The sequence below is a fragment of the Trachurus japonicus genome, chromosome 1, assembly GCF_045865225.1.
Source record: "Trachurus japonicus isolate A0001 chromosome 1, Traja_1.0".
NCBI classification, from domain to species: domain Eukaryota; kingdom Metazoa; phylum Chordata; class Actinopteri; order Carangiformes; family Carangidae; genus Trachurus; species Trachurus japonicus.
This window is the reverse complement of record NC_140907.1, coordinates 1,261,319-1,288,810: the sequence shown is the minus strand read 5'-3', so window position 1 is coordinate 1,288,810 and position 27,492 is coordinate 1,261,319. Positions and strand designations below refer to the sequence as shown.

The 27,492-nt window shown below is 40.9% G+C and overlaps 1 protein-coding gene and 1 long non-coding RNA gene across 2 annotated transcripts in view; one reads left to right on the top strand and one right to left on the bottom strand.

Moving 5' to 3' along the window:
- neurl1aa (neuralized E3 ubiquitin protein ligase 1Aa) overlaps positions 1-6,870 on the bottom strand; it is an 82,929-nt gene extending 76,059 nt beyond the window's left edge. The window contains exon 1 of the mRNA XM_085793667.1: positions 6,732-6,870. Within this exon, the coding sequence (XP_085649793.1) occupies positions 6,732-6,813 (82 nt within the window). The 5' untranslated portion in view covers positions 6,814-6,870. The remainder of the gene's footprint in view (positions 1-6,731) is intronic.
- LOC146991054 (uncharacterized) overlaps positions 1-27,492 on the top strand; it is a 607,823-nt gene that overhangs the window by 47,387 nt on the left and 532,944 nt on the right. The gene's annotated exons all lie outside the window — the stretch shown is intronic.

Sequence of the window (27,492 nt, the reverse complement as noted above, 5' to 3'; positions counted from 1 at the left end):
CCCTGGAAAGACATTACTATCCGATCGCAGAGCGCCTGCTCTCCCCACCACAGAAACAAACACTTTTTCCTTGTTGTGATGATTTATTTACAAAAATAAATGGTCGAGCAGTGCAGTGGTAATGTCCAAAATATCTCTGGCCGTTTATTTTTGTAAAGAAATCATCACAACAAGGAAAAAGTGTTTGCTTTTTGCTCCCCCCAACACTGGGTGACCATCAGGAAAACGATTTAGGGGTCAAAAATGGCCGGAATTCTCCTTTAAGAGTTAGCCTGTTTGCTGTCCATCTGCTATTTAGCACAGTGTGCTGAGTAGAGGCTTCTTTGCAAAAAAGAAAAAGACAAAAGTAAAGAGCCATAGCAATTTTATGATGGCAATTTGCATATGCTCCAGAATGTTATGAAGAGTGACTGCAATTGCAAAGTCCCTCTTTGTCATAAAAAATAAACCTAAGTGGAGAGGCAAAGTTGTTGTGAAGAAGGCTTCTCCCAACCTCCCTAGAAACTGATAAACTTGATGTTTGTCAATAACATGACACTCATGAAATGCTTGTAATTCCACTTCAGTTACCATAGTAACATCTGAAAAAAAGATCTAAACTGAAGCTGCAAACTTTGTTCTTGTGTCATTCTCTAAACATTTTGGCCACGGCCGTAGGTGCTGACATGAACATTGCTGACACAGATTGTCAGTTAAAGTTGTTTTGATGGAGTTCTCCGTCTCCCATGGGGACAGACTGAATTAGCAAGCTATTACTTATTTAAGGTCCCACATTCACAAAGCAACTGTCGCTACAGTAACAAAGCTATATGCGGAAACAGAGTTGTGATGAGTCACAGTTTGAAGACGTGTGTGTGAGAGTTTGTCACCCACCATGTCGCCGATGTGAGGACACAGGCTACTGTATGTTGTATACACATTGAAAAGGCAAGTTGACTTATCTGTGGTTTGAAATAACAGTAGCTTCTCCAAAAATGCCAGTAAAGTATATGAACCAATCAGTACATGTATGTCGGTGTATGCACAGAAGTCTGTGTGTGTATCAGTGTGTGTATGAGGTAACAGCATGCCCTTGTGGTGCCTTCGCTGTAGCAGGATGAACTCAGCTGAAGTCAGTTTCCTCTAATGAAAAAGAAATGATGTACAGTTAAGCCTGGTTATTTAACTCCTCCCCCCGTCTCGGTGTAAATGGGCTGTGTCACAGCTCAATGAAGCATACACCCCGACAGTCAATGAAACACTTTCCACAAATGCATTTTCTGTCCTGTCATAGGTTCAGTGAGATGGTCAGGATGAAAGCTGCATGCACGACTTTGCCCTCCACTCTCACTTAAAAGAAAAAGTAGTGGATGATTTGTTCTCTAAAATAAAATGTCCTTGAGGAACAGATTCAAATTTACACATTTTCCTGGTTGGATAAATGATCTAAAAGGAACTATTCTTTGTATACATACTAGGCTACATCACAATGCACATTTGCTGTATAGCTGCACCCAGGCAGAGTTTTCTCAGCTAGGTGGTGTTCATCTCAAAAAAAAGAGATGGAGAAATGGGCTGGAACAAAACTGTTGTTTACCCATGAGGAATTACTCTACATCTTGTTCAGTGGTGCATTTTGATTTCCCAAGTCTGCGTCTCACTTTATCTCGCACTCACTCTGCCATTCCTGGGAGACACATGTGAACACGCTCGCTTACAATGTCAAACTGCATTCAGTCCTTCTTGTCCGTGACAACATACAACAGCTTTTTCTATGTTTTTGTCAGCGGCTGAGACTAAACGTCATGTTGATGATGTCTAAAATCTGTCTGCGTAACCTCTTTGTCACATGACCAGCTATGCTTAGTGGCACTTGATATAATAGCATAGTCTTACACTGTGACCTTCTTTTGCCTACTGGCATTTTTTATAATCCCAAGATTGCTGTCAGCGAGCCGGGAAGGATTACAAACTCACTCAAGTACCGCGACAAAGCGCAGTTTACATCAAACCGAACACAACTGTCTTTTTCTCAATACGAACCAGACAAGCTGTATATAAACTACAAAACCCATTTCAGTTGGCCACTCCGCAGGGAAACTGTGGTGTATTTACACATGGAGCAGGGAAAGGGCAACATTAGCATTCATTCTCTGTGTCCACCTGATGACTTCAAGTCCAACAGTCACTTTTCTTTTACCTCTGCTCTGCAATATACAAGTTCCTGAGGGAAATAGCTGGCTCTTAAAGCGGCTATAATCTAATCAATATTTTTATAATGGCAATGCATCAAATGAGAATGTGAAAACAATGTGATGATGTGAAAGCAGTTGCTTGTAGTAATGAACCTATGGAGAATTATCACCTGAATCTGCAGCCCCTCTTGGCTTTATGGAGCTTTAAAGTGAGTTTCAGGTCACTACTGTATGTCTGCCTGGCTCATAATGTTTCTAACAGCTGACAGCAAAAGCAAAGTCACTGCCGGATACAGTACAAAGATGATTTTCTGTGCAGGAGGGAAACTATGGTTTAAGATAAGTTTCTAAATTTGCAAATGTGTTACGGTAACACTTTATTTTAAGGGGTCCTTGTTCCTGTGTATCTACCTAATTAATTACAGTGTAATTACCTATGTAACCGTATGTAATAACATGTACTTACATTGTAAATACATAGTGTATTTTGGTGTACTTACAGGTCCTTGTTACACTTGTAATAAGAAATGCTTGTGCAAAGAGAGAGGCCACTTTGGCATTTCTTATTACAAGTGTAACAAGGACCTGTAAGTACACCAAAATACACTATGTATTTACAATGTAAGTACATGTTATTACATACGGTTACATAGGTAATTACACTGTAATTAATTAGGTAGATACACAGGAACAAGGACCCCTGGTTGTTAAGGCCTTTTTTGAGAGTTTTACGGGGAGACACTACAGGTGAATAGGGTAAAAATTTTAACTAACAGATATTACCATGAAACTTCCGTATTACTTCTGTATTACAAGTTTTGTCAAATTTTATGTTTAAATATGTAAATGAGGCAATATCTGATGAAATATGCACTAATGTACATACATTTCCAAAACCAAAATTCTTGTTTTATTTTGTTGACATATTAGAGTTAGAAGTTTTTACAGAGGGGATTTTGAATATCTCTTTTTATCACTGAGAAAATACTGTCACCAGCCATAAAAAAAAATCAAATTTTGCCCTGTTTTTAGGAATAAAATGTTGTATAAATCAGGCTTTGAATGATAAATCAACAATCTCCTCTGTAAAAACCTTCAGAATATAGACAGGAATAAAACTGGAAGGTTTGATGTCTGTAAGTGCTGCTGAAGTGGAGATTTCGGGCCCAGAGTTTGAGGAAAAACTCATTTTGAGAAAACTGCCTTTAAAGACTTGGACTGTAAAATTCCATAGATTGTTAATGTAAATCATACTTTTACGATTGGTTTCGGATACGGAGGAAATTACCATTTTTGGAGCCTACATCATTGTTCAGGAGAGAGAGAGCTTTACAATGATACCTGACATGACATGGGCCAGACAACAGGCACAGTACAGTATGCCACCTGTGATTGGAGAAATCTACTGACTGAGACAAAATGAAGTAAAATAACCACCTTAATGTGGATTTTCTACCATTTCTTTTGACTTTTCTGAAAGAATACATGGCAGGGAAGAAAAAGAGCCTAAAATTTCAATATTGATCAGTGCATGAAAAAACAGTGTTTTTACCAATGAAATATTTTGTTTGTTTTGGGTAGCTTAATTTAGCATTTTATGTATGAACTTAGCAGCATCATATCGGCTTTTTGTGTTACTTATAATGTATTATTGTATAAAATCATTGTATGTTTCTATGTTGTGTTGGATGATTGGACTGAATAAAACTAGACAAAGCTTCAAACATTCAGCATTTAGCTGCTGGGCTAAGCAACAGCCCTCAGTTCTCAAAACTGACAATATATCAGTGCTGAGAACAACTTATGCTCTTCAAGTGCCAATCAACTAGCAAGTAGCTCAATGAATCACTGTCAGTGTTTGTCAGCCTGCGGAGACTGCGGCTGTGAGGTGGGCAAAGGTTACTGATAAATGTAGCCTATAAAACCTAACATAAAAATCATTGACTGATTGATTGTTTGACCAAAAAAACATAATACACATTAACGCCCTGCAGTAACAGGGCTATATAAAACAGTATAGCAGTATAAGGGAGCAGTGCATTGGAGTGAAAAAAAAAAAATCCCAAAAGTTGAAATATCACAGAGTATTTCAGTGTACTTTTGTAGTGTATGTAAGAAATTAGATGAACGTTGCTCTGGAAATGAATGGGATGTCATCAGCAAAAAGCTGAGTCAGCGGAGCTAAGAGAGAGCCATTTATCCTGCTCGAAACAAATGAACGTACAGTGTGACTCTACCGAAGGAGCGAGGGTGTCTGAGATGTGAGCTGGGCAGATGTGGTTATAAACTGTGTATGTGACCGACTGCATTCATCATCGCCACAGCTGAGCATTAATCTACAGAAATCTGTTCCTCGTTCAGCCAATGTCCAAACGCTGCAGCCTCATAAACTGGGATGCAGAGCGCCACAAACACACAGACCCCGTCCTTTCATGGCTGAACAGCTGCCAGTGACGTGGTCTGGTCCTCATCCCAATCAGTCATCATCTCCTGCTGATAACGCACTCTGGAAACCATCACCATGGGAACTGTTGCACATGTTATGGGTGGTCGTCAAGGAAACCTGGCTGAATAATGGCCCTCCTCTCTCATGCACTGCCTTGTCTCTCTCTTATAGCCTGACTCGCTTGTTCTGCGCTGTATTCCTTCCATGTGAGAATGGCTGTGCAATTTAAGACAGTGTGTTGGAGCTGGAGAGAGAGAGAGGATGTGAAAGGGCAAGCTGTGTACTTACGCTGATTATCCCGATGACAGCTATATTTTAAACTGTTCCCTCAGGCTCATTTCCCCCCTCTGTAATCCAGATGTAACAGTGGGATCAGGATTGGGGGATGTGGAGGTGGACTTTTTTTGTACTTTACATGATTGTATCACACATGGGACTCGGCGTAGAGGGTCCTGGAAAGAGCTTTAGTGTGGGTATGTGAGGATAATAAATTTGGCTGTGCAAAACAAGTTTTATTGTTCAGCTTCTGATTAAAGTACTCTGATGGATTTTTGTTTCTGTACTTATAAACAACTGCCTCCGTTCATTATTTCCCTTCGTCTGTGTATAAACCATGCAGCTAAGTAATCCCAATTAATGTATGCATCGGAAATGTGATTCTCACATTGTTGTTGATGACTGTGCTCATTAACTAAATTGCAACATGTGCTTCCAGTGTACTACGCACAAATCTATGGGTTCGTTTGATTTAACCAACAAACATCAATACCTGCAAACACACACTTCCTGATGTACCTAGCGCTATATTTGCTCAGTAATGGCTTCCACTTTTAAGTACTTACTTTAACAGCAGAGAACCCTCTTCACAAATGTGGTAACAAGTCTATTAAATATTTGTTTTTATGGTTATTGACACATTCAAATTTTATTCTTGTCTTTGGAAACAGCAGGTAAAACAACCTCAGCTCACGGCCCATTTTGTAGCTTTTACAGCACTCTGCACCATGTTCCATGAGCAGCCAGAGAGGATGAAGACGTTTAGAGCAAATTCTGTGTTTATTGCTATTCTGAGCTTTTTCCATCAGCATAATTCATTCCTCTCAATGAGGTTAGTTGAGGTTAAATTTGTTTTGTCGGCAGATGTTTTCCTGGTGAAGATTAAACTGTGAACTCAGCCTCTGAGTCAACGTGGGTGAGAGGGAATTGAAGTGGTGAGTAAAATTTAATGAGAAGATTTAAGAAATTCCAAGACAACTGCAACAACTCCACCTGCTGATGGAGATCTTATGACATGATTTAAATCTCCGCGATATACAGACAGATTTGATCAAATCAGTCAGAAAGACTTTTGAATGGAACAGTAAGATTCCTCACAACAATACTTTTCCACTATGAACTCCAGTAATTTCAATTGAACATTCTTGCTGAAGGGCTGGGTATAGGGAACTGTTGGTGTGGGTGGACAAGGCTGCATTTGTATGTAAACTAGATTTAATCATTTTACTATTCAGATTAACCGTGGTTGTAAATCTATTAAGAATTTTAAATCTGTAATGTATTTTGATTACATGTCATCAATGCATCTTGAAGATTTACATTTCATATGATCACTTCCCAAAATACAGTATATGCTTTATATTGGCCAACAATAGGCTACTTTTCCATATTTGTTCCACACATCAAATAATAATGGTCCAATATAAAAAATATGGATAGGGGCCTGCTTATGTTTTGGATAATCAACATACAGTATATCGATTTGCTAACACAGAATACTGTGCTTAGTCACTGAACAGGCCTGCAGATTACCTCACCTCCATGTACTGTAGCAACCACTACAGCCACTAGAGAAGCAACAGGCCGCCTCCTGCAGCCTGAGACGGGAGCTGTTCTTCAGCACCACTGACACAGCATCATCAGTCACTGCACTAAACTACAGTAACAGCCTCTTTCCTGTCTTTACTCCTGTCTAGTGTTTAAGTGCAGCATCCTACTTCAAAATGCACCTGACACACAACTCAAATTTAACCACAAGGCTTAATAATTTGCTGCTTAATCATCAATTAGTATTTAACCCGTTTGTTTTGAGTTTGTATGCGGTTGTTACTGACCTTTCCGGGAGTTTCTCAGTCTTTGAAACCCCTGCTGCTGTCCTCTCTGTAGAGTCGATATGCCTGATACATTGTTGCCCATGACAGGAGACTGGAGAGATGCTGCTTTGACTCAACAGCGGGGTTCCGACGGCTGACGTGCTGCTGCTGCTGCTGCTACGTGGCGTTCACGGTCACCTCGGAGGTTTGGTCCCTTCCTCCGTGGCCGTGGGCTGTCCAACCCCGTACTCCTACCTCAACAACCACAGGGGTCGTTCTTCAGCCCTCTGGTCCGACCCATAGTCAGATGCACCTTCACCCACAGCTGCACGCGCATCGGACCTCGGTTGTCACGTCAACGCGCCACTGGATGAGGAGCAGCTCACCGATCGTCGCCGTGATTACTGTCAACAAGAATGCTTTGTTAGATTTATGAAAAGATTGTAATTTCGGTTAAAAATAAATACCTCCCCCCAAAACATTGACGCTCTTTGTTGATTACCATAATAATGACATGATTAACTTTGTTGAAAGCTTCCGGATAAAACATCTCAACTGCTATTTCCGTGTCGGTAATAGAACCCCAAATCCTGCAGCGTTTACAGGGGGGGACAATCTCTAGGAGGAAAAGGTTTGCAATCAATCTCCTGTCAGCTCACGACGAAAGCGGAAGAGGCAACAGGTAGCTGGCAGACAGGTGTGCGAAGTTAAAGTGCATCAGAGTATGTGAGGATGTTGGAGGATGTTGGATCCTGGATGGAGCTTTTGGTTTTTTCATCAGCGGAATTTGACGACTGAATAATCCTCTTCAGAGAGCTCAGTGTTCCCAGACAGCATCTGAGATCACGTTACTCTGTGTTATTAAAAAACAGTGAATGGCACGCGCAGCATTTTGATATAGAATCTGTTGTATTTTGCATTAAAAACAAAAAATCTATTTTTTTTATTTTTAATTACATTGAAACTCTTGATATTAAAAAAAGAGATCGTAGGAATAAAAAAAAGGCCAATGGCCTATAAATAGAACTAGAGCTCCTGCAGTTATTTCAATGTGCAGTCTGCTAAACAGGTGCAAACACAGATGCATAATGAGCGCTTTGTCATGGTCCAGGAATTGTGTGAAGCTGCCATCTAGTGTTAATCAACAATAAACAAAACAAACGCCAATGACAGACAGGACAGTGTAGGGGGGGGCTACTCTGAAAGCACAGAACTTTAGAAGCTACCAAACACTTCACACTGGAAGAAGTGAAACTAGCAAAGTATAAACCCAAATGGAAAAAAAAGATTATAAATGACTAAATAAATAAAAACAATGTAACCTGGATAATAATAATAGCCTAATAATAAAGTACATATCAGAAAAAACAAATAAGCTAATAAAAAAAAGAAACAAGTGCAGGAGATGTATCCATAATGTTGTGGCATGTGACCACTTCTCCGAATGGTGCAGACTGCCTGATGAATGCATGACACTGGCAGTGGTTGCAGTAGAGAAGTGATGGGGAAAAAAAGACAAGAAAAAAACACCAAACCCCCGGTGACTCCCTTTTATTATGGCACCGGATTATCTGCATTAAGAATGGTAAAATTAACTTTGCACAAATAAATGTAGTTTAAAAACTGTCTGTTTATGTTGTACAGTCTCCAGCACGGAGCTCTGGTTTGATCCAATTTGCATTTTCTGTTCAAAGCTGACCAAAGTTTTAACAGCAGTATAGAGTCTATTTTTCCATAGTGTGGCGAGTAGGCAAGGGTGAGGAGAGCAGCTCATTATATATTTTTATCAAATATCAGACAACACCAACCTAGAAATTTTACCCAGACAATTTTGATTACTCTAAAGGAACTTAAAAATAAGGTTTAAAAAACAAACAATTATTTCAATAAAAAAAAAATCCATAAAATTTAAAATGACATTCACGCAAGGGAGTGAACCAAAAAAGGTTGGACCAATCAGGGCTGAGGGAGATGGGTCAGAGGGGTACGAGGAACCCCAATAACTCGTGACACGCACACAAAAAAACAAAACGAAAGTGAAAATCGAGGTTCAAGGTTTATTTATCGTCTTATAAAATGTGCTTTCACGTGAAGAGAATACAATTTGTACTCAGGTCCCAGCAGTGGAATACACTATAACTATAAAGAACAAGCAAAACATAAGTAAAACAAGTGAATTAAAAAGCAGCATGAAGTCCACAGCAGCATTAGCAGTAGAGGGTCTGAGGGTTCAGATTATGAGGCAGTTAGTTTGTCAGACTTAAAGGCTCTGGAAAGAAGCTGGATGATGATGATGATGATGATCCACAGCCTTATCTGCCTGAGGGGAAGGGCTCAAAACAGTCCATTTGCTGAATGGATGTGGTCTTTCATGATTGCAGGAACCAGTATAAAAGAATGTGGTCTAAGAAACGCACATGGGAGCATAGTAATGCTGTATACATTCAGGGGGTAGGTCTTCTGGGAAGTGCTGTGCCATGGATCATGGCTCCCATGTCCTGTGGCCCAGATGGATGCTGACAGTAGAGGGCACTGGCATTCTTATTGCTTCACCCTGAGCAGTATTTTATCACAAATCTGAAGAAGGCAAGTTGGCCTGTCCAGCACTGTTCAGTGGCTCCAAGTTTGGCAGATGAGATTGCTCAATGGATTATGGTAATTTATGATCCAGCAGATATTCCCTGATTTTTTTTAATCATTCACTTGAGCACCAAGAACTCCAACTTTATGAAACTATAATTGTGCTTTTTATGCTCAATGGGCCTCAGGCCACAACCGGCAAAGGGTTAGGGTTAGACTTAATTTATCCTTCCTGACAACAGAACTCCATCTCTGGGATGAATGGAAGGGAGAAGCAAGCAAGTACAGGTGCGGTGGGGACCTTAATTTAAAAATCCCTTAAAGCTCTTGTGATATTCCTCAGTCCAGTGACTGGAGACTACTCAGTCTTTCCACTTTGTTTTTGGGCTTGCCAGCTCTGCCACCAGTTCATGCATGTCTGCTAACTTGAGAAAACCTTCTACAAAGGGGCAAAATGGTAGCTGGCGAAACCAATAAATGATGACTGCATCATTGAGATGGTAGTTGGGGGCAGCCAGTTGCTGGGGTTGGTAGTGACACCCTTGTCAAGTATGACATGCCCAGGTAACCTTCTGTGTGAAGAAGGCACACTTTTAGGGTTTTGGTTTGAGCCCATTAAAACTACCCTGGCACCACTTCCAACCTCTCCAGATGTTGCTCTGCAACAGCAACCTTGGAAAGGTGCTGGGGATGTTGAAAAGCCCAAAAGGCATATGGTTCCATTCAAGAGGCCAAATGGTGTGCACAAGGCCAGATTGGAGCAATCAGAGTCAGCAGTTGTACCCACTGGACAGGCCAATGGAGCTCCACGTCCAAGGACTTGTCATTGTGGGAAGAGGGAAGTTGTTGTTCCTTCTTTTGCTGTTAAGCAGCCTGTCTTTCCTCTTAATGAGCACTATAGGGCTTTGGGACTGCAGCTGCTCTCTCTCTGATTACCTGAGCTCTGAGCAGTTATTGTCTTCAACCACTTCATGGGGGATTTGCCTAGTGCCGCCTCACATGAACACTGTCTAAGAGAGGAATCTCATAGGTGACTTAGGTCTCCATCATGGAAGGAACAGATTGAGTTGCACTGACTAAGGTGAGTCCTCACCTTATCCTGCTCCTCAGCAAGTCCAAGGCCTCAGTTTGATCCTCTCACTTTAGTTTACCATGGAACAAAGCCAGACCATACTAGGTACCTGAGAAGTCCCACATTCATGCCTGGCATTAACTTGCTTGACTCCAAGCTCTAAGAAGCTGATATAGCCATGCCATTAGCTTGGACCTAATGCTCAAAGTGCTGACAGAAAATGTAAGTCAGCAACTCAGTAATGGTAGACACCATGGACAAATTTCGAAACTTCAAAGTTGCCTGGAACATCATCCGTCAATATCAGATATAATAGTACAGCTATCAAGATGAGAAGAGAATTATGTTCAGGAAGAGACAGAGCAGCATCTGAATTGGTTATCATGGAATCACATATTATTTGAAATCAATTTATGTAGTTGACAATGATCATTAGTCATTTTACCTGAACATACAACATTTTCTCCTCCATGTGCTTCTGAGGGATGTTTAAAATAGATCCGTGTGCAGTCCAGCATGTCAATGACATTAGGGAAAGCTGTAACACAAAATAGGCTAACGGGTAATGAGACGTTGGTAATCTAACCGGAAGTAGAGGTCCTCATTGATAAAACCCGTTCATCTGTGGCCAGTTAAGGTGATGAAGGTGTGTGCCAAAGATTTTTGTGCTCATGTTTCTGATGGTGCAACAAATAGTGCCTCTATTCAAATGTTCTGCATCTTTGACACTACAGCACATGAAATGCCACAAAGACAATCTGAAATTCCCTCAAGCACAGGCAACAAAAGTGGCTTTCTTACAACAGCTTTATTTGAAGCTTCTCTCTCTTAATCCACCGTGGAAACTACACACAGACACGCACACACACACAGCATTAGCAAAGTAAAAACATATAGTCTACAGCATGGAAAACAAACTGCTGCAGTACCTCCGGTCCTCGGAAAGTTCCTAAATGCCTTACAACGACTTAAATAGGTTGATAACTTTGATAACTTTGCTCAGCTGGAGCACACGTGCATCTTCAGTGCAACTGGTTTTCAAAATAAAAGTTGCTGTTTCAAACTGATAGACCTAAAAAATGACAAACTATGAACAACAGCTACACCATCTGGATAGTGGGAGTGTGGGGACTGTGCGGTGATAGAAAAAGTACCAGCACTTGTAGTGTTAAGGTCTTTGAGTGATCAATAAAACTAGAAAAGTATAACACATTTTGAAGTATAATTCCATAATAATTTCATAATCCTGTGGCTGAAATGCAGAGATGGAATGTACATTTACCGAAGTACATTTTCAGTGAGTTGTATTGGATCTCTGGTTCCATTTCACGCTGATTTATACTTTCCCTTTGCTAACATTTCAAAGGGAAATATATATCTTTAATTCCACTATAAAAGTGATTGTTCTGATCAAGAATTTACATACTATTTTTTCTTCTTTTCCTCCTCTTTAAGGATGTAAATCTCTGGATAAATCTCAGCAATAAATAGGGAACCACCAGATGATACCAGAGTATAAAGGGGACCGACTACAGTAGCTGCACCTCGAGCAGCTCCATGCTGCTGAAGTATGCTTTGCTGTCAGCAGTCTTATGATATATCAGTCAGGTCATTTTCAGCAAAATGAACATGAACTTTGGATACTTTCATTAGATTATATTCGCAATTCAATTAGCGCTTAATCATGACATATACAATCTCAAGGCACTTTAAAGAGGAAGATCGAGACCTTATAATACTATAGAAACAAACCCACCAGTTTTCACAATGATCAGCACTTGGCAACAATGAATGAGGAAAAATAGACTCATGGTGGGCGGTTGCCTTCCTCAACTTGTTTAGAGGAGAGAAATTAGGGAGAGAGGAGGAAGAGGGAGAGTGATATGTTACAGTGTTTTTAATAATAACAGCAATGTCGCATTCATTGCAGCACCAATAATGATGATAATAATGATATGTTGGACAGTAGTGGCAGACGCAAACCCAGAGAAGAAGCACATCCACAAGAGAAAAACATAAAATTAATGACACACAGCTGTGTGGTATAATTGCATGGGAGAGGTATGGAGAGAGAACGAAAAATAGAAGAAGAGAGAAGAGAAGTGCTCAGTGCGTCATGATAGTTCCCCAGCGGTCTAGGTCTATGGCAGCAAACGGATGGTTTGTACTCACCTGAGCTAGCAATAAGTATAAGCTTCATCAGAGAGGAAAGTTTCGGGCCTTGGAACTGGTTCCACATGAGAGGAGCCTGATAGCTTAAGGCTCTGCCTCCAAATCTACTCTTAGGAACTCTAGGTTTGCATTTAGAGAGCAGAGAGTTCTATTGGGATGATATAGGGAGCTGTGAGCTTTGTGCATAGGGAGAAGGATTTTGAATTTGATCCTGGATTGTCACAGGGAAGACGGTTCAGTGATGCTACACATGAGGAGTACTCTGCTGCAGCATTTTAGGCTTTTTATCGGCTCATCCTGGGAGAGAACTAAGATAGGACATGTCTGATTTTCACATGTTGTGCAGCTGGAACAAGGTAGTCCTAGAGACCTGTTGTATGTGTGTAGTAAAGGACATGTTCAAAAATGACCCCAAAGTTATTTACAGTAGAACTAAAGGCCAAGGTAATATTAGCCAGATTAACTGTATCGCAGTGTCATGATGAAATCATGTGACTGCTGTTGTCAAATGCAGCACTAAGGTTTAATAGGATGGGTGTAGGGTTTGAGTTATAGAGTTTGTCGCCTGACACCATAAGAAAATCACTGGTTTCCCCACTGCTGTTTCTGTGCTATGATGGACTATAAATCTGAAACACTAAATCTGAAAAACACCAAATATTGCGCGATTTGCATTGACACCCAGTTCATGGCTCCGCAAATCGCGCGAGATTCCGGCAGAGCAACACTGGGAGCTTCCGTTACAAACAACCTTAAAACATAGACTTATTTAATTTTTTTCAGAAAAATTTCTCATGTTGGGGCTTCAATACAAGAGGGACATTACAGACGAGCACTATGGAGGTATTTGGATGTTTTTTGGTGTGTATTTTTGGACGAAGAAAAGTGAGCTCCATTCGCAACCATCATATGGATATGTAGTGCTGCGCCGAGCCCCCCTGTAACTCAGAGAAGGCACGTGCTGAATTTTGGGTGAACTATCCCTTTAATTGGTTTGGAACAAGCCAACAAACCAGGGACACAGGTGTCTAAAGCTTCTGACTTGTGAGACTTAAGACTTAATGAGGTCTAATTGCAATCTTGTATTCAGATATGTGGCTCGTTTGCTTTGTTCTGATTTTCCCAAGCAGTCCAAAGTTATAAATGAATGCCATGCGCGGACTAACTGTTCTCTCATTGGTCAGAAATCTTATCCAGATGGAGGAGCAGGTTACCTGGGAAAAACAAAAACCATGGTCTGCATGTCATTCCACCTCTCTTTGTCTCCCCATTTCCTGTCTCTCTGCAGCTATCCAGTCAATTAAATGCATAAAAGCCCCCAATAATACTCAAAAGAAATGATGTGGTATGTAGCCTATACTACAGATAAATCAACAGATTGATCGATCTACTGTAATATAGATGTGATAATTTGAGGTTACCTTGTTGCAGAGACAAGTTGATGTGGTTTGTGTAGTCAGCTGTAGGAGAGGCTGCCTCAGCAGAACACTGCCAGGTGAGCTGATTAGCTCAGCTGTGCTCAGTTCATTAATCAAGCAGTGTTTGTCTGGGCAGTAGTGGCTGAGTGAACACAGGCAACACTGAAACTAGCTTGTTTTGTGTTGAAGTTTGTGTAGTTGGTGGAAGTGTGGATGACACACTACATACATGACTGTTGATTTTATAAATTAAAGCAGAAGTAAGTGATATATTTGTGTTAATATAAGTCTTAAATAGTTATATCTTCCGACAGCAATCACTTACATAGAGTGTTTAGACCAAAACACGGGTCTGTCAGTCACTCTGCTCTGCTCTGAGCCCAGGAGAAAACATTTATCGTATCCTACAGTTTTTATCCAATGAGGAGAGAGAACGGCATGCAGGGCTGTGTGTGCAGCCAAGGGACGCCGTGAATGTGGCGACGTAGGGACGAGGACTGTTATGGTGCGTTCAAGGAAACTCGTAGACTCGTGTTTTTCCGTCCTGTGAAGTTGTATCAGTTTGATCTGGTAGGAGTTCACGGGTCGGAAGTTACGAGTGGCCGTTATAGTGACTTTCACAGGTAAAACAGGTCGGAAAAACACGAGTGGGTTGCCTGGAACGCTACAAAGTCGTAAGTTGTGACTTGAAGCTGTAATTTACGATTTCAAAAGCCTGCCTGGAACGCAGCATTAGCGAAAACGACCGGATCACTCACTTCTGCTTTAATTTTTTTGCTCTTTTTTAAAATTATTTTTTACAGTACCTGTCTGTGCTCTCTGCTGGGGGGAACCCTCTGTGGCAGAAATCGTGCCATAATGTTTTTGTTATGAATTTTAGGAGAGAAGCAGATTCAATCACAATTCATTATTACAGTACTATGAGTTAAAGGAAAACATGACTAGACAAAATTCTTATATGTTGAATAAAGAATACTTTAACCTAACAGAATCAAGCAGAATCAAAATGCAAGCTAGCTATGTGTTGTGTAACTTAACATGATTAACATGTATATTTTATGTTAAGATACTGAATCTATACGTTGGAATTTAGTTTAATGATGAAATATATGTACAGTAGTTTGAATGTTGTGACGTGACTGAGTAAAGATTAAAAAAAAATAGTCAGAGAAACACTGGAATCAGCGGTAGAGGGGATCAGAGAGATTGTGTGTTATTCTGATCCATTAAAAAAAAAAAAAATCTGGCAACAACACTCCATGCAGACTCAGCAGTTGGCAGCCATCAGGGGATTTCTGATACACCATTATCTCCAAGTCGAAGGTTGGTTGTTTTTGAAAGAGAATTGTAGAAAAGATGTGGTTTGAGTGCAGCTCAGGTTTATCTCTTGTTTTAAGGATAAACTCTATTCCACTGCACTCTGAAGTGTTCAAACATCAGACATGTTTTTTTTTTTATTTGTGTGGTCAGAGTGTTGGAGTGGAGGTTCAGACCTAGACTCTGGGCCACAACTGAACCTCTCACCCATCAACGCCATCATTTATTGTCCATCTTTAAAGCTGTACAGAAAAGAAAAATGAATTTGATTCCACTATGGGTCATAAAATTAGTGTAATAACTTAGACGATGTAGCCCAAACTTTGTGCAGAATTCTATTTTCGAGTAAATCCGGGATTAAAGTGGGGTAGTTTTTTTCCCGCATTGGATAATGCAGGCGCACGAATTATGCATCACGTTGCTTACGATTCACCAGCCACTGATATTGGATCCATCATCCGTCAATCAAGCGTCTGAGACAACACACACACACACACACTCCAAACATTGAATATCCCGCCCGCTCGATAATGACCAATCAAATTTGTTTTCCTTACTCGGGTAAACTCATGTGGCAACTCATAGAAGGAGGCACGACAAACAGGACAAACAGCCATTTCTGAACACCTTTAAAGCATGCGGTTGGATTCTAATTTTAAACTGCATCAGATTCACTCCTTCTATAATGAATGTTTTCTCTCCAAATGCAGTATAGTTGAGCAAATATGATTAAATGTTCAGTCTAATGCAGCATGTCAGAACAAAATAGGGGGTGTGATTAAAACAGTCAGTGGGCACCAAAAGTGAAATAAGGCTACAGTGTTATTATTGAATTTATGATGGACTTTATCTGTACTAAGAGCTAACACCACATAACTTTACATTCTTGTATTCATTCTGCAGTCTTGACAGAAATTTCATTTATCCATCCATTTGTGGTAGACTTACATGTTTCAAATCTTCAGGTAATTTAGTTGATAAGAGTGGCCCATAAGCCATTGAAGACACTGTTGGTGGTGATGAGCATTCAAGCTTGAGGATGGGACATCTTGGGAGGGGAAACTTCAGATCAGTTGGGTTGATGAGAAATGGTCAAATGATCCATGATCAAGATGGTGATGAGGGTGGCTCAAAAAATCTTCACCCGAAATGACAGCTGAACTGCAGCAGGGGAGAGGAACACTTTTAGAGTTAAAAGTGAAGTCCAGTGTGCCATATGATTGGATGAGCAGGAGAATGAGCTGGTTAAACTGAGAGACAGTGGGAAACTGTACTTGTGTCTTTCTGGCTGAACTTTTGCTCAAGGCCATTATCAGAAAGTTACTGCTGTTCAAAGTGTGACCATAAGGCACAACTCTAAACTACTGAACATAGGCCATCTGGCAAGATGAACATTACTCAAGAAGTTTTCACAGATGTTACTGCAGCACCCACCAATACATCTCTGGCATATAAACTCATTTTGTTAGATATTTATTCCAGCTTTCATTCAAGCATGTGGAATGGATGGAACATTCACAGTGTGTGCTAAAATGTTCTGTTATCACTTGGTTAAAAGAATAGTCATACCAATTTAGTTTTACACTTCACATCACTGCCAGGAAATAGAATGTTAGAAAAACCAAAGCAGCAGAGGTCGATCCTTGTCAAGACCTGGAGCTTACATTTCCCATGATGCAACTAGACCACTGGCATCCTGGTCAGAGATGAAGCTAATGTTGCTTTGGGCCATTAGCCCTGAGCTAAAATGAGGGGCAAGCCACATAGCCCACATGTTCCTAAGTACAACTGCAAATTTTGTCATTTTCTATTTCTTGTTGCCACCTTCATCCTCCACCAATTGCCACAATTTAATTTTTCACACAGCTCTCGCTGAATACAAAAAGGCTTGTAGGGGAGCCTGGAAATGGTTGTAACCTAATTTTTGTACAAGTCTATCTATATTTGGGAACAACACACACAGCAATACCTGGAAACACTGTGTAATCAGGTAGAAGTCCTAAAGAGCAATCTGATGGGAGATTACTTCTTGTGGGGCATACATTTACACTTTAATAGCTTGACTAGTTCAAAGCTCTTCTATCAGCTGCAGATGCATAGTTACCAATAGTATATTGCTGTAAATCTGACCTCAGAGCTGCATGATAAATACCATGACTCAGGCATGCAAAGAGAACTTTCTGTTCATTTTACTTCATCTACAACGCTGCTCATCTCCAGTCTTTTTACAGGTGCAAAAAATAAAGACCCACTGGGCTTTCCACAAAACAAACACTTGAAATCAATATGGGAAGGGAAATGTAACTTTGTACACTAGTAACTTGTGAACTCTGTCAGATAAAGGATACATTGCTTTGCGAAGCGTGCAGTGAGAAATGTAGAAAGCCCCAGCAGGATATAGACCTACTTGCCATCACTGGCATACATAACTCCACAAGTGTAGCACACCAGCTCTGGGCATCTTTTTTATACCTGCTTGGTGTTTCCAAATTCAGCTCAAGCTGGACCTCCAGGTCCGACAGATCTCCTGAGAAATGAAGAAGAAGCATGAGCTGGAGTAGAAGGTGAAGCAGCTGCACAGCCGACATGGAGGTCACCATGGCGGCCATCAGAATCACTGACTGCAGGGCCAAGAGGGACCAAAAAGAGTACAAGACACTGAAGCAGCCAGTGAATAGAGGAGAGTAAAAGAGAGGGACAAAAGGGCACACACTAACAAGCAACCACACACACACACACACACACACACATACACGCACTGTGATGCCCACACGTCTATGTTTACTTCACTTCATACACTACATAGCAGCAGAAAGTTTTACACAGGAAGCAAACATCCAGCCTGCTCTTTGCCACAGTAGAAAAGCATTGTGTTTGTCAAACATGGCTTCACTGTTGTATTTTCTATGTGGAGAACACAGATTCCAACAAGATTGATCTGAGCAAAAAGTACAAACGTCCAACGACTTTTCACACAACTGACAAAATAAATTTGAGTGTAGAATACACAGAGTCCAAGAAAAGCACAGCATGGAGTGGACATTGGGCATAATAATGTTTGGGGTGGAAGTAATGGCTGTTGAAATACAAAGTTATGTTAACAGTAGCAACAACATCAGCATCAACAGAAAGCTTTCAGCTATGGCAACAGAAGCGAAGGTTTCAAGCAAAGCCAGGCAGAAGGCTATAGGGTAAAGAGAGGAGAATATAAAATGCTACCACACTGACACTCATCACCCGCTTTCATGGTAAATCTGCCTGCAGAAGAAGGACAGCATCTCTCCAGCTCTGAGATGTTTCATCAATATTCACACATATCCATCTAAAAGGATGGACGTAGGGATGCTTTATCTCTGTGGAAAGAGGGGTGATTCACCAAACCTCTCCTGTAGATGCTTGTTTGCCCTCAGTTCAATTCCAATATACAGAAAGACAATAATAGATATTTTGTCCATTGACACCAAAACACTACTGCCCACATACCACAAGTTTAGGTGAACAGCATGCAGTGGGTACACAATTTAGACGCACAGCATTTTCTCAAAACGTGTTATCAATCCAAGGATGTTTAGGATGGAACAAGCTACCCATCAATATTAGAGTGTCCGACTTTTAGGACTGTTAAAGCACAACTTACAGACTGGATATTAGACAGACAAACTTGTGAGCACCTGTAATCATGTTTAATCTGGGTCTTTCTTGTGTATGCAGTTGTATGTCTATGGCCGGTGCATATGCAATTATAGTGTAGCTATGTAGTTATTATGTGCGAATGTTTATGGCCGGTACGTTTGCAGTAATGTAGGTATAGTCATTATGTGTCTATGGCCGGTACGTTTGCAATAATTTAGGTATATAGTTATTATTTTTGAATGTCTATGGCCGGTACGTGTGCAATAAGGTCAGGGTGCAATCATGTAACCATGCTCAGTCTGGGTAAAGTAGTCATTTCTAGTCTGAGCGTGTGTAATTGTATGTTTTTATAACTCAACGAATCATGTCCAATTCTCCTGCAATCATGTAAATATACTTATTTTGTTATCTATCGGTCCTCTGTTTTTATGGACCTTTTATTTCAATTGTTGTCTAAATAAACAAATACACAGCACATTGCAGTGGGGAGGATCTGCCATGTGAGGGTATCAGCTGACCTCTGACCTCCTAAACTAGCCTCCAGACTTTGCTTCATTAAACACTGAGGCTCCTGGAAGCCCTGGTTGCTGTTGTAGCGTATCGCAACAAATCCACATGTTTTGGAGCTCCACTGTTTTGATTTTATTTTGTAGGACAGGAGCATATGTACAAGATAATCAAATGTGAGCCATTGCCTCACATTAAAAAAACACAACAGGCATGCTGGGACTCTAACCCAGGCTGTTTTTGTTCTTTAAAGCAGCTCGAATCATTGTTTTTTTTAAATTAACAATGGATGCACTGGGTGTGTATAATGTGAAAGAGGTCCCTCATGTGCTTTAGCAAAATTCATAATTGTTTAGGTTTATCTGTTCTCATCAGCTTCATTTCCAGCCACAGCAGACGTGAAGTGTAAAAAGCTTAAGAACTAGACATCCTCAGAGATTGGTGGAAACCAAAATAGAGTTAAAAGAGGGGTGAATAGAACTTGCTGATGTGCAGTTGGCCAGAACATGAATTTTAAATGAAGGATAATATTGCTTCCTGTCTGCTGTGTGGGCACATACTTAGGAGCTTTATTATGGTATCTGTCCCATTTTGTGACGTTCACTGCACGGAAATAAAATGACAGAAAATAAACATCTTCATACGTATGTGTTGGTGCCATACATCTTGTCTTTTACTGCTCTTGTTGTCAGTATTTTTCTAGAGCTTTAAAAATACTGCTTATTTCTGTACTTTTTGTTGCTGTCACATCCATCTCTGATTAAGAATACAAATACGAATGACTTTATAAATCCCCATAGGGAAATTCAATTGTCTGTCAGCTCATATATCATTTGCAGAAGAATTAAAAAGTCTGATGGCAGTGGGTATAAAATATCTTCTGTATCTCTCTGTCCTGCAACGAAGAGAGAGCCATCCACACCGTTATTTCTTTGGTCCATTGGTTCTTCAGGATGGCCTCCACCATCTTCATTGTGTATCTCTCCACCACTTCCTCCAGAGAGTCTATCCTTACTCCGATCAAAGAGCCAACCTTCTTGACAAGCTTATCCAGCCTCCTTGCCTGCTTTTTTCCCAAACTTCCTCCCCAGCAGACTGCAGCATAAAATAAAACACTTGCCACCACAGACTGATAAAACATCTGCAGTATCTCACTACAGATGTTCAGAGATCTGAGCTTCCATAGGAAGAAGAGGCTCTGCCCCTTTTTGTAGTGTGTATCTGTGTTGAGGGACCAGTCCAACTTGTTATCCAGGTGTACACCTAGATATTTATAGGTTGGCACCACATCGATGTCCACTCCACAAGTGTTGACTGGCTGAAGAGGAGGCTTGGACTTGCGAAAATCCCTGATCATTTCCTTTGTCTTTGATTTGTTCAGTAGGCTATGAGGCAGTTTTTGTGACTCCAGTCACTGAAGACTTTTATCAAAATCCTTGTATTCGGATTCCTCTCTCCTGAAAACACATGACATGTGTACTGTAGATGCAAATGGAATTTAATTATAAGGCCTAGTCCACACAAACACCGGTATTTCTGAAACCAAACTTTTATGGCCCCAGGTTAAAAAAAAAATCCCGTCCACACCACCGGTGTCATGAAAAATATCTCTGTCCACATGAAATCCGCCTCAAACAATGTCATGCACATGCCAAAGCAGTAGGTGGCGATAGCACTCCTAACAGGAAGGCCAATTTAGCCAATCACAAGACTGGATACCGGAAAAGTTCACCCTGGATTCCGGTTACATGTGGATGAAAGGCCAAACCGTGCAGAGAAACTCAAAAATACCCGCATTCGTATGGACGGCCCCTGAGATGCATTTTGAAATAGCAGAACTTCTTGTGTACAGACAGATAAGTCGAAGTCTGGACTAATTCCAGGGTTTTAGCTTTGGTCACAGTCAGAGGGAAGTGTGGAGATAATCTCTCTGGGAGGTGGGGGGGGGGGGGGGACCTAAAACAACACCTGGGCGTAAGACCGAGGTTGATAAATGCAAGCGGCCTCCATTGGTAACAGGTGAATGAACTGAGGAGGAAGACTCTGGAAAGTAGACTGGGTGGTATTTAACACATCAACACTGTAACCACAGGAAATTACTCTCAAGCTTGGCACAGCTACAAAAACATGATCAGTCTCATGCAACCAGACACACACACTCCCATCCCCATCTGTCTTGCAATCTTCCCCATTCTTCTTCTTTCATACCATCAACTGCTTTCTTCCCAGGCTGGGCTGTTCTCGTGGCAACGTGTGGCCGTGCCAAGACCTCCCGCTCTGCCAATCGGATGTGTTGCTGACTTGGAGAGTGATAAATGCTCAGCTAGCGCCTCTGTTGTTTTGCCGTATAGCCAGTCTGAGTCAGCATGCCATAGCTGATTTTGTTGTTGACATTTGTGGTTTGCCATAGCTTGAAGTGTTTTGTGACATTTTGCAAATGGCCATCGTTCAGCTCGCTGTTGAAACTCGCTTGTTAAACAGCCCTAATTTAATTCACGTCTGGCTCTTTTTTGCTGTGCCCCTGCTCGCAAATTCTACACAACAAAGCTGCCATTTTGACATCTCATCTCGTCCCATGTTGTTTCCAGCCCTGCACTGCAGCTCTCCTCTGCATCTGACAGATCTTGAATCACACAAAAAAGAAACAGAAAAAAAAGTGAGAAAATTGCCGTATGAGCGAGAATGCATGCGGCTTGTCTCAGCCAATGAGCAACACTCATTGGAATGTCGGCAAATAACCTAAAGCTACAGGTAGACTCTTGACTACCAACACACCTACACACCTGAGCAGCAGAGGAAGACATCTGATGTTGTGTGTGTGTGTGTGTGTGTGTGTGTGTGTGTGTGTGTGTGTGTGTGTGTGTGTGTGTGTGTGTGTGTGTGTGTGTGTGTGTGTGTGTGTGTGTGTGTGCGTCTTGTTTGTCCGCATTGTGTTCCTGTGCCTGCACATCCAGTTTATGAATGCAGGAGCCTGGGGGGAGAAAGAGGAGCAGGAGTAACAGATCCAACAGAAGGTTCACACTGTGCAGATGAAAGACACACACGGTGCTCTCATCTCAAAGTGCTCCTCGCTGTGGAGGGGTGGGGTTGGAGGGATGAGGGCATCGCTCACAGCAGAAAAGAGCTAAGCAGTCCTGAGAGTCTGGTTATGCTTTTTTAGGCGCTGCCTCTTCTTTAGCCCTCAGATAGGCAGGAGCTGAATATTTGACCTTTTTTGTAAAGGTGCATTAATGCTATTCCTCTTTAGGAATATTTCTCCTCCATCAAAAGAAAAGCCTCCTCAAGCCCAAGGCGACAGCGGGCGAGAGGAGAACCTTTTGCCGTGGCTGTCAAATCCCTGCCATGTTGTACTGTATGCTTGTATAATGTAGAGCTCGAAAATAACTAAGAGAATGATTCATACTTAGCTCAAGTGTTCTCAGGCCCAAACCCTATCCCCCCCTCCACAGCACCTCCATTGATTTTACGTTTAGACCTAGAATTGTCAAACGTGGCTCATTTTAGAATGATGACCTGAGGCGGAGCCGTTCCACACCCTCAGAGGCACAGATCTTTAAATCACAACATCTTTATTTTAGTAGAAACAATAAAGGTGGTTGTGCATTCTCAGATAAGATATGTGTGAGGGAAGCGCTGCCCTCTTCTCTTTCACAGATACATGATTTAAAGACTATACAGTGTGGATTTGTCAGAGGAGGATTCTGTCACCTGCGGCCACAAGGGGGCACTGCTTAGATACAGTTCAATCCCGGAGCAGACCCAGACAAAACAAGTGCTTCTGCTCTGACTGCTCACACACATGTATTCCACCAGCAGGAGATGGGAGATCATTTCTAATCTAGAGCATGGAAAATCTGCCATTTTACTTTACATTTAATTCAGATGCATCAGTCACTGAAAGCTATCCAAGCAAGCGTTCTTAATGTCTCTTGTGAGGTGGAGGAGAGCATGCCAACACAGCATGCTTTTGATGTGCCGGCACATGATGTGCATTCTGATTTCACATGAGTAGCTCTCTTCATGCTGCTGGAGGATTGTTGTCATTTCCTGTGAAGTAGAGGTAGTAATTTATGAAAGAGGGAAAGATAAGAGAGGTGGAGGGAAGAGATGCAGCGAGTGTGGAAGAGGAAGATGATACATAGAAAGCAAAAAAATGAATGAAAAATAAATAAATGATAAATGATGATATTTTTTTCATAACCATTGTGATAACTGTCTTGCAAATCCACTTGAAGATGGAGAGGTTGCTCATGAAATGTAACAAGAAGAAGAATATTAACACTTCACATCATTACCCCCCTGCCTCCATTCTGATTTCCAGTGGGCACACATGGAGAGTAAAGTAAAGGACAGGCACAGGCAGCTTGAGTCTCCAGTCTCATCCTTGTCCACAACCTGTCCAGAATGCAGTCCAATCCCAAATCTTATCAGATTCCGATGTTACGACGGAGTAACAAAAAAACAAAAACAAAGCACAGACTTTGAGAATAGTCATAAATTTACGAGAATAAAGTTGTACATTTCCTACAAGAAAAAAGTCATAACATTACGAGAATAAAGTCGTAAATTTACGAGAATAAAGTGGTACATTTCCTACGAGAAAAAAGTCATAACATTACAAGAATAAAGTCGTAAATTTACGACTTTATTCTCGAAGTTTGTGATTTTTTTATTTGTCAATGTGGCCCTAATACTCCGTCGTACGATCTCACTGACTGAGAGTCCGCATTGCATATTGCAAGTGATCATATCCATGTTGTGTGTATCTTATCAATATTAATTACTGGCTATGCCCAGAAAAAACTGACAAATGGACAGCAGCGAACTGGGGCTTGTTTCTGTCCCAAATCATTTTTGTGGAGCTGCAGTGCAAATAGTCTGATTGAAGCGTTGGAAACGGAGGAGACTGCTGAGGTGTGTGACAGTGGAACCAGGTGTTTGGTGCAGGAGACCAGTGATGCCTGGTGGAATCACGTGCTGGGGATGTTTGACGATTTTCTACAACTTCTTCAAAAGGTGTTGGTCATTTGACTCACCTTGAATTAACTTCCGTCTCGCTGGAACCACGTCGTTGTTGTTTGTTGTTTGTGCCATGCTGCGAGTGACGCAGAAGACACTTCAAAATCCTGTTTGAGCATCGGATCTGTATAAATCTGATCAGAATAACATTTGAAACTAGGTTTCACGTTTGTAAAAATTGCATCTCATGTGGTTTTTGGCTGTTCAGGCTGTCAAAAAATATCACAATCTGGATATGCTAAAAATTCAATTGGGAGTGGCAGTGTGAACAAAGGCCTACTGCCTTTTTATGCCGAGAGGAACCAAAAGAAATTTCATTATGCGTCTGCATAATTACAATAGAGAAATCTTATTGACACCCTCCTCAGCTTCTTCTAAGAAAGAGCAAAAGAAAACCAAAATAACAAGCAAAAAGCAAACAATCAAATGTCAGAATTAATGAATAAGATAATAAATATAATAATGAATAAGTAAATTTACAATATACTGTATGAAGTTGTGAGACTTTTGAGTGACTGATCTGAAAACAGAATAGGTCAAATGGTAGAATTGAGTTTTAGTCCCCAGTTTAGGCAAAACAGAATCCTTAATTTCCCCAGTGGCAAGATAAAGTATGTGAACCCTTTGGAATTGCTTTGCTTTCCATTGCAGACCTGAAGTTTGCCACTCCACAACACTAATGGGAAAATGTTTTGTGAATTGATGAAACTAAGATGTAATGTTTTTGTATTTATTTATTTAGTATTTAAAAAATGAAATATTTGAAAAATGACGCTCCATACCAGCATGTAAACATCATGTCAAAGGTCTTCGGGAGAATCATGGTTTGGGGCTCTGCTCCCTCAGGGCCTGGACGGTTTGCCATTATCGAGGGCAAAATGACTTCCAGAGTTTATCAAGGCTTCCTACAGGGTAATGTAAAAATGAGCATTAAAGTAAATCTACTATCTAGATAATCTAGAGTAGCTTCAAAACAGAAAATCCACCTTTGCGAGAGGCCCAGTCAGAGCCCAGGTAATCAGCAGACTCGGCGTGCTCAACTCCAAGTGTAAGAAAAGTAAACCGGGTGCCAGTCCAAAAAATCAGCAGAGTACAAAAAAGTTTTTGACAGCACTCACTGTAAGTTTAACACTTTTTAATTCATGAAACTGCACAGCAGCAAGAAAACGGACACGTTTCGGCAGTCAGCCATCCTCAGCGTTAACAGGTTAGTGGGTGTGTCACCCCTTTTAACAGGAGCCAGCTGGTTCCAATCAACATGTTAGACAAGATACATGTACAGATCATTCAGAAATAATACACCAAACAGTCAGGTAATACTAGAAAAAAGACTAACATAGAAAAATAGAAAATATTCACAAGTAAAAAACAATGACAAAAATATAATCGAAAAACATTATCTGTAAAAATCGAGTTACATAACCACAAGTGTCCCTACTGTCCAATAATATTATGCACCAGACAATAAGAATAAGCCCAGACCTGAAGCCAACAGGGATGCTATGGAATGACCTCCAGAGAGCTGTTCACACCAGACATCCTAAGAACATGGCTGAGCTGAAGCAGTTCTGTCAGGACCAATGGTCCTGACAAATGGCCAATTAATGCAGAAAACTAAGAGATTCCGAAGGGTTAACATACTTTTTCTTGCTACTGTAAATGGTCTTTATCCTTTGATATATCAAAACAATATAAATAAAGATGAAGAAAATTACCAGGAATGCTATTATCTATTTCCTCCAAAAGCAATATATTTGTAGCCAATATTTAAAAATGATATTAAAATAATGGTGTTTGTTTATATGTACAAAGAAATGTGCACCAATTCTGTGTTTGTATCCATAAAGCTTTGGGCGTTTTTACACCAATCCCATGTAATCTGGTTACTGACCACAAATGCAAATGTGGTGCTATCTTAACCCTTGTGTTATGTTCACATTTTGGACCCTTTGGAACTGTTCGGGTCAAATTGACCCGGAACATTATTGTTGGTTTTAAAATAAATATAGAACTAAATATTTACATTAAAAAACTCCAACATATATTTTCTTTATCTCAGTTCCAAACAATATAGATAACATACATGAATCATGTTTGCAATTAATCTCTGCTAGATCACATTTAACAATGGAAGTGTCATTCGTTTTTTGTGATAAAGTTATAATGTATGTAAAAAATCCACTATAGTAAAGCCTTGGATAGCATAAATCATGTTTATCTATGAAAAATAATGTGTCTGTGCGTGTGTGTGTCCACTGTCCATGTGTGTGTCTCTGTGTGTGTGTGTTTGTGTGTCTGTGTGTGTGTCTGTGTCCATGTAAGTGTGTGTGTGTCTCTGTGTGTCCATGTGTCTGTGTGTGTCTATGTCCATGTAAGTTTGTGTGTGTCTGTGTCTGTGCGTGTGTGTGTCTGTGTCCATGTAAGTTTGTGTGTGTCTGTGTCCATGTGTGTGTCTCTGTGTGTGCGTGTTTGTGTGTCTGTGTCCATGTCTCTGTGTGTTTGTGTGCGCGTGTTTGTGTGTGTCTGTGTCCATGTCTCTGTGTGTGCGTGTGTTTGTGTGTGTCTCTGTGTGTTTGTGTGTGCGTGTTTGTGTGTGTCTGTGTCCATGTAAGTGTGTGTGTGTGTCCCTGTGTGTGCTTGCGTGTGTTTGTGTGTCTGTGTCCATGTAAGTGTTTGTGTCTCTGTGTGTCTGTGCGTGCGTTTGTGTGTGCGTGCGTGCGTGTGTGTCTGTGTCCATGTAAGTGTGTGTGTGTCTCTGTGCATGTGTGTGTGTCCATGTAAGTGTGTGTGTGTGTGTCTCTGTGTGTGTTTGTGTGTCTGTGTCCATGTAAGTGTGTGTGTGTCTCTGTGTGTCTGTGCGTGTGTGTCCATGTGTTTGTGTGTGTCTGTGTCCATGTAAGTGTGTGTGTGTCTCTGCTTGTTTGTGTGTGCGTGTGTGTGTTTGTATATGTGTGTGTGTTTGTGTGTGTCTGCGTCCATGTAAGTGTGTGTGTGTGTGTGTGTGTGTATCTGCCTGTCTGTCAGTCAATGTATTTCATCCGGGTTAAATTGACCCGAACATCCT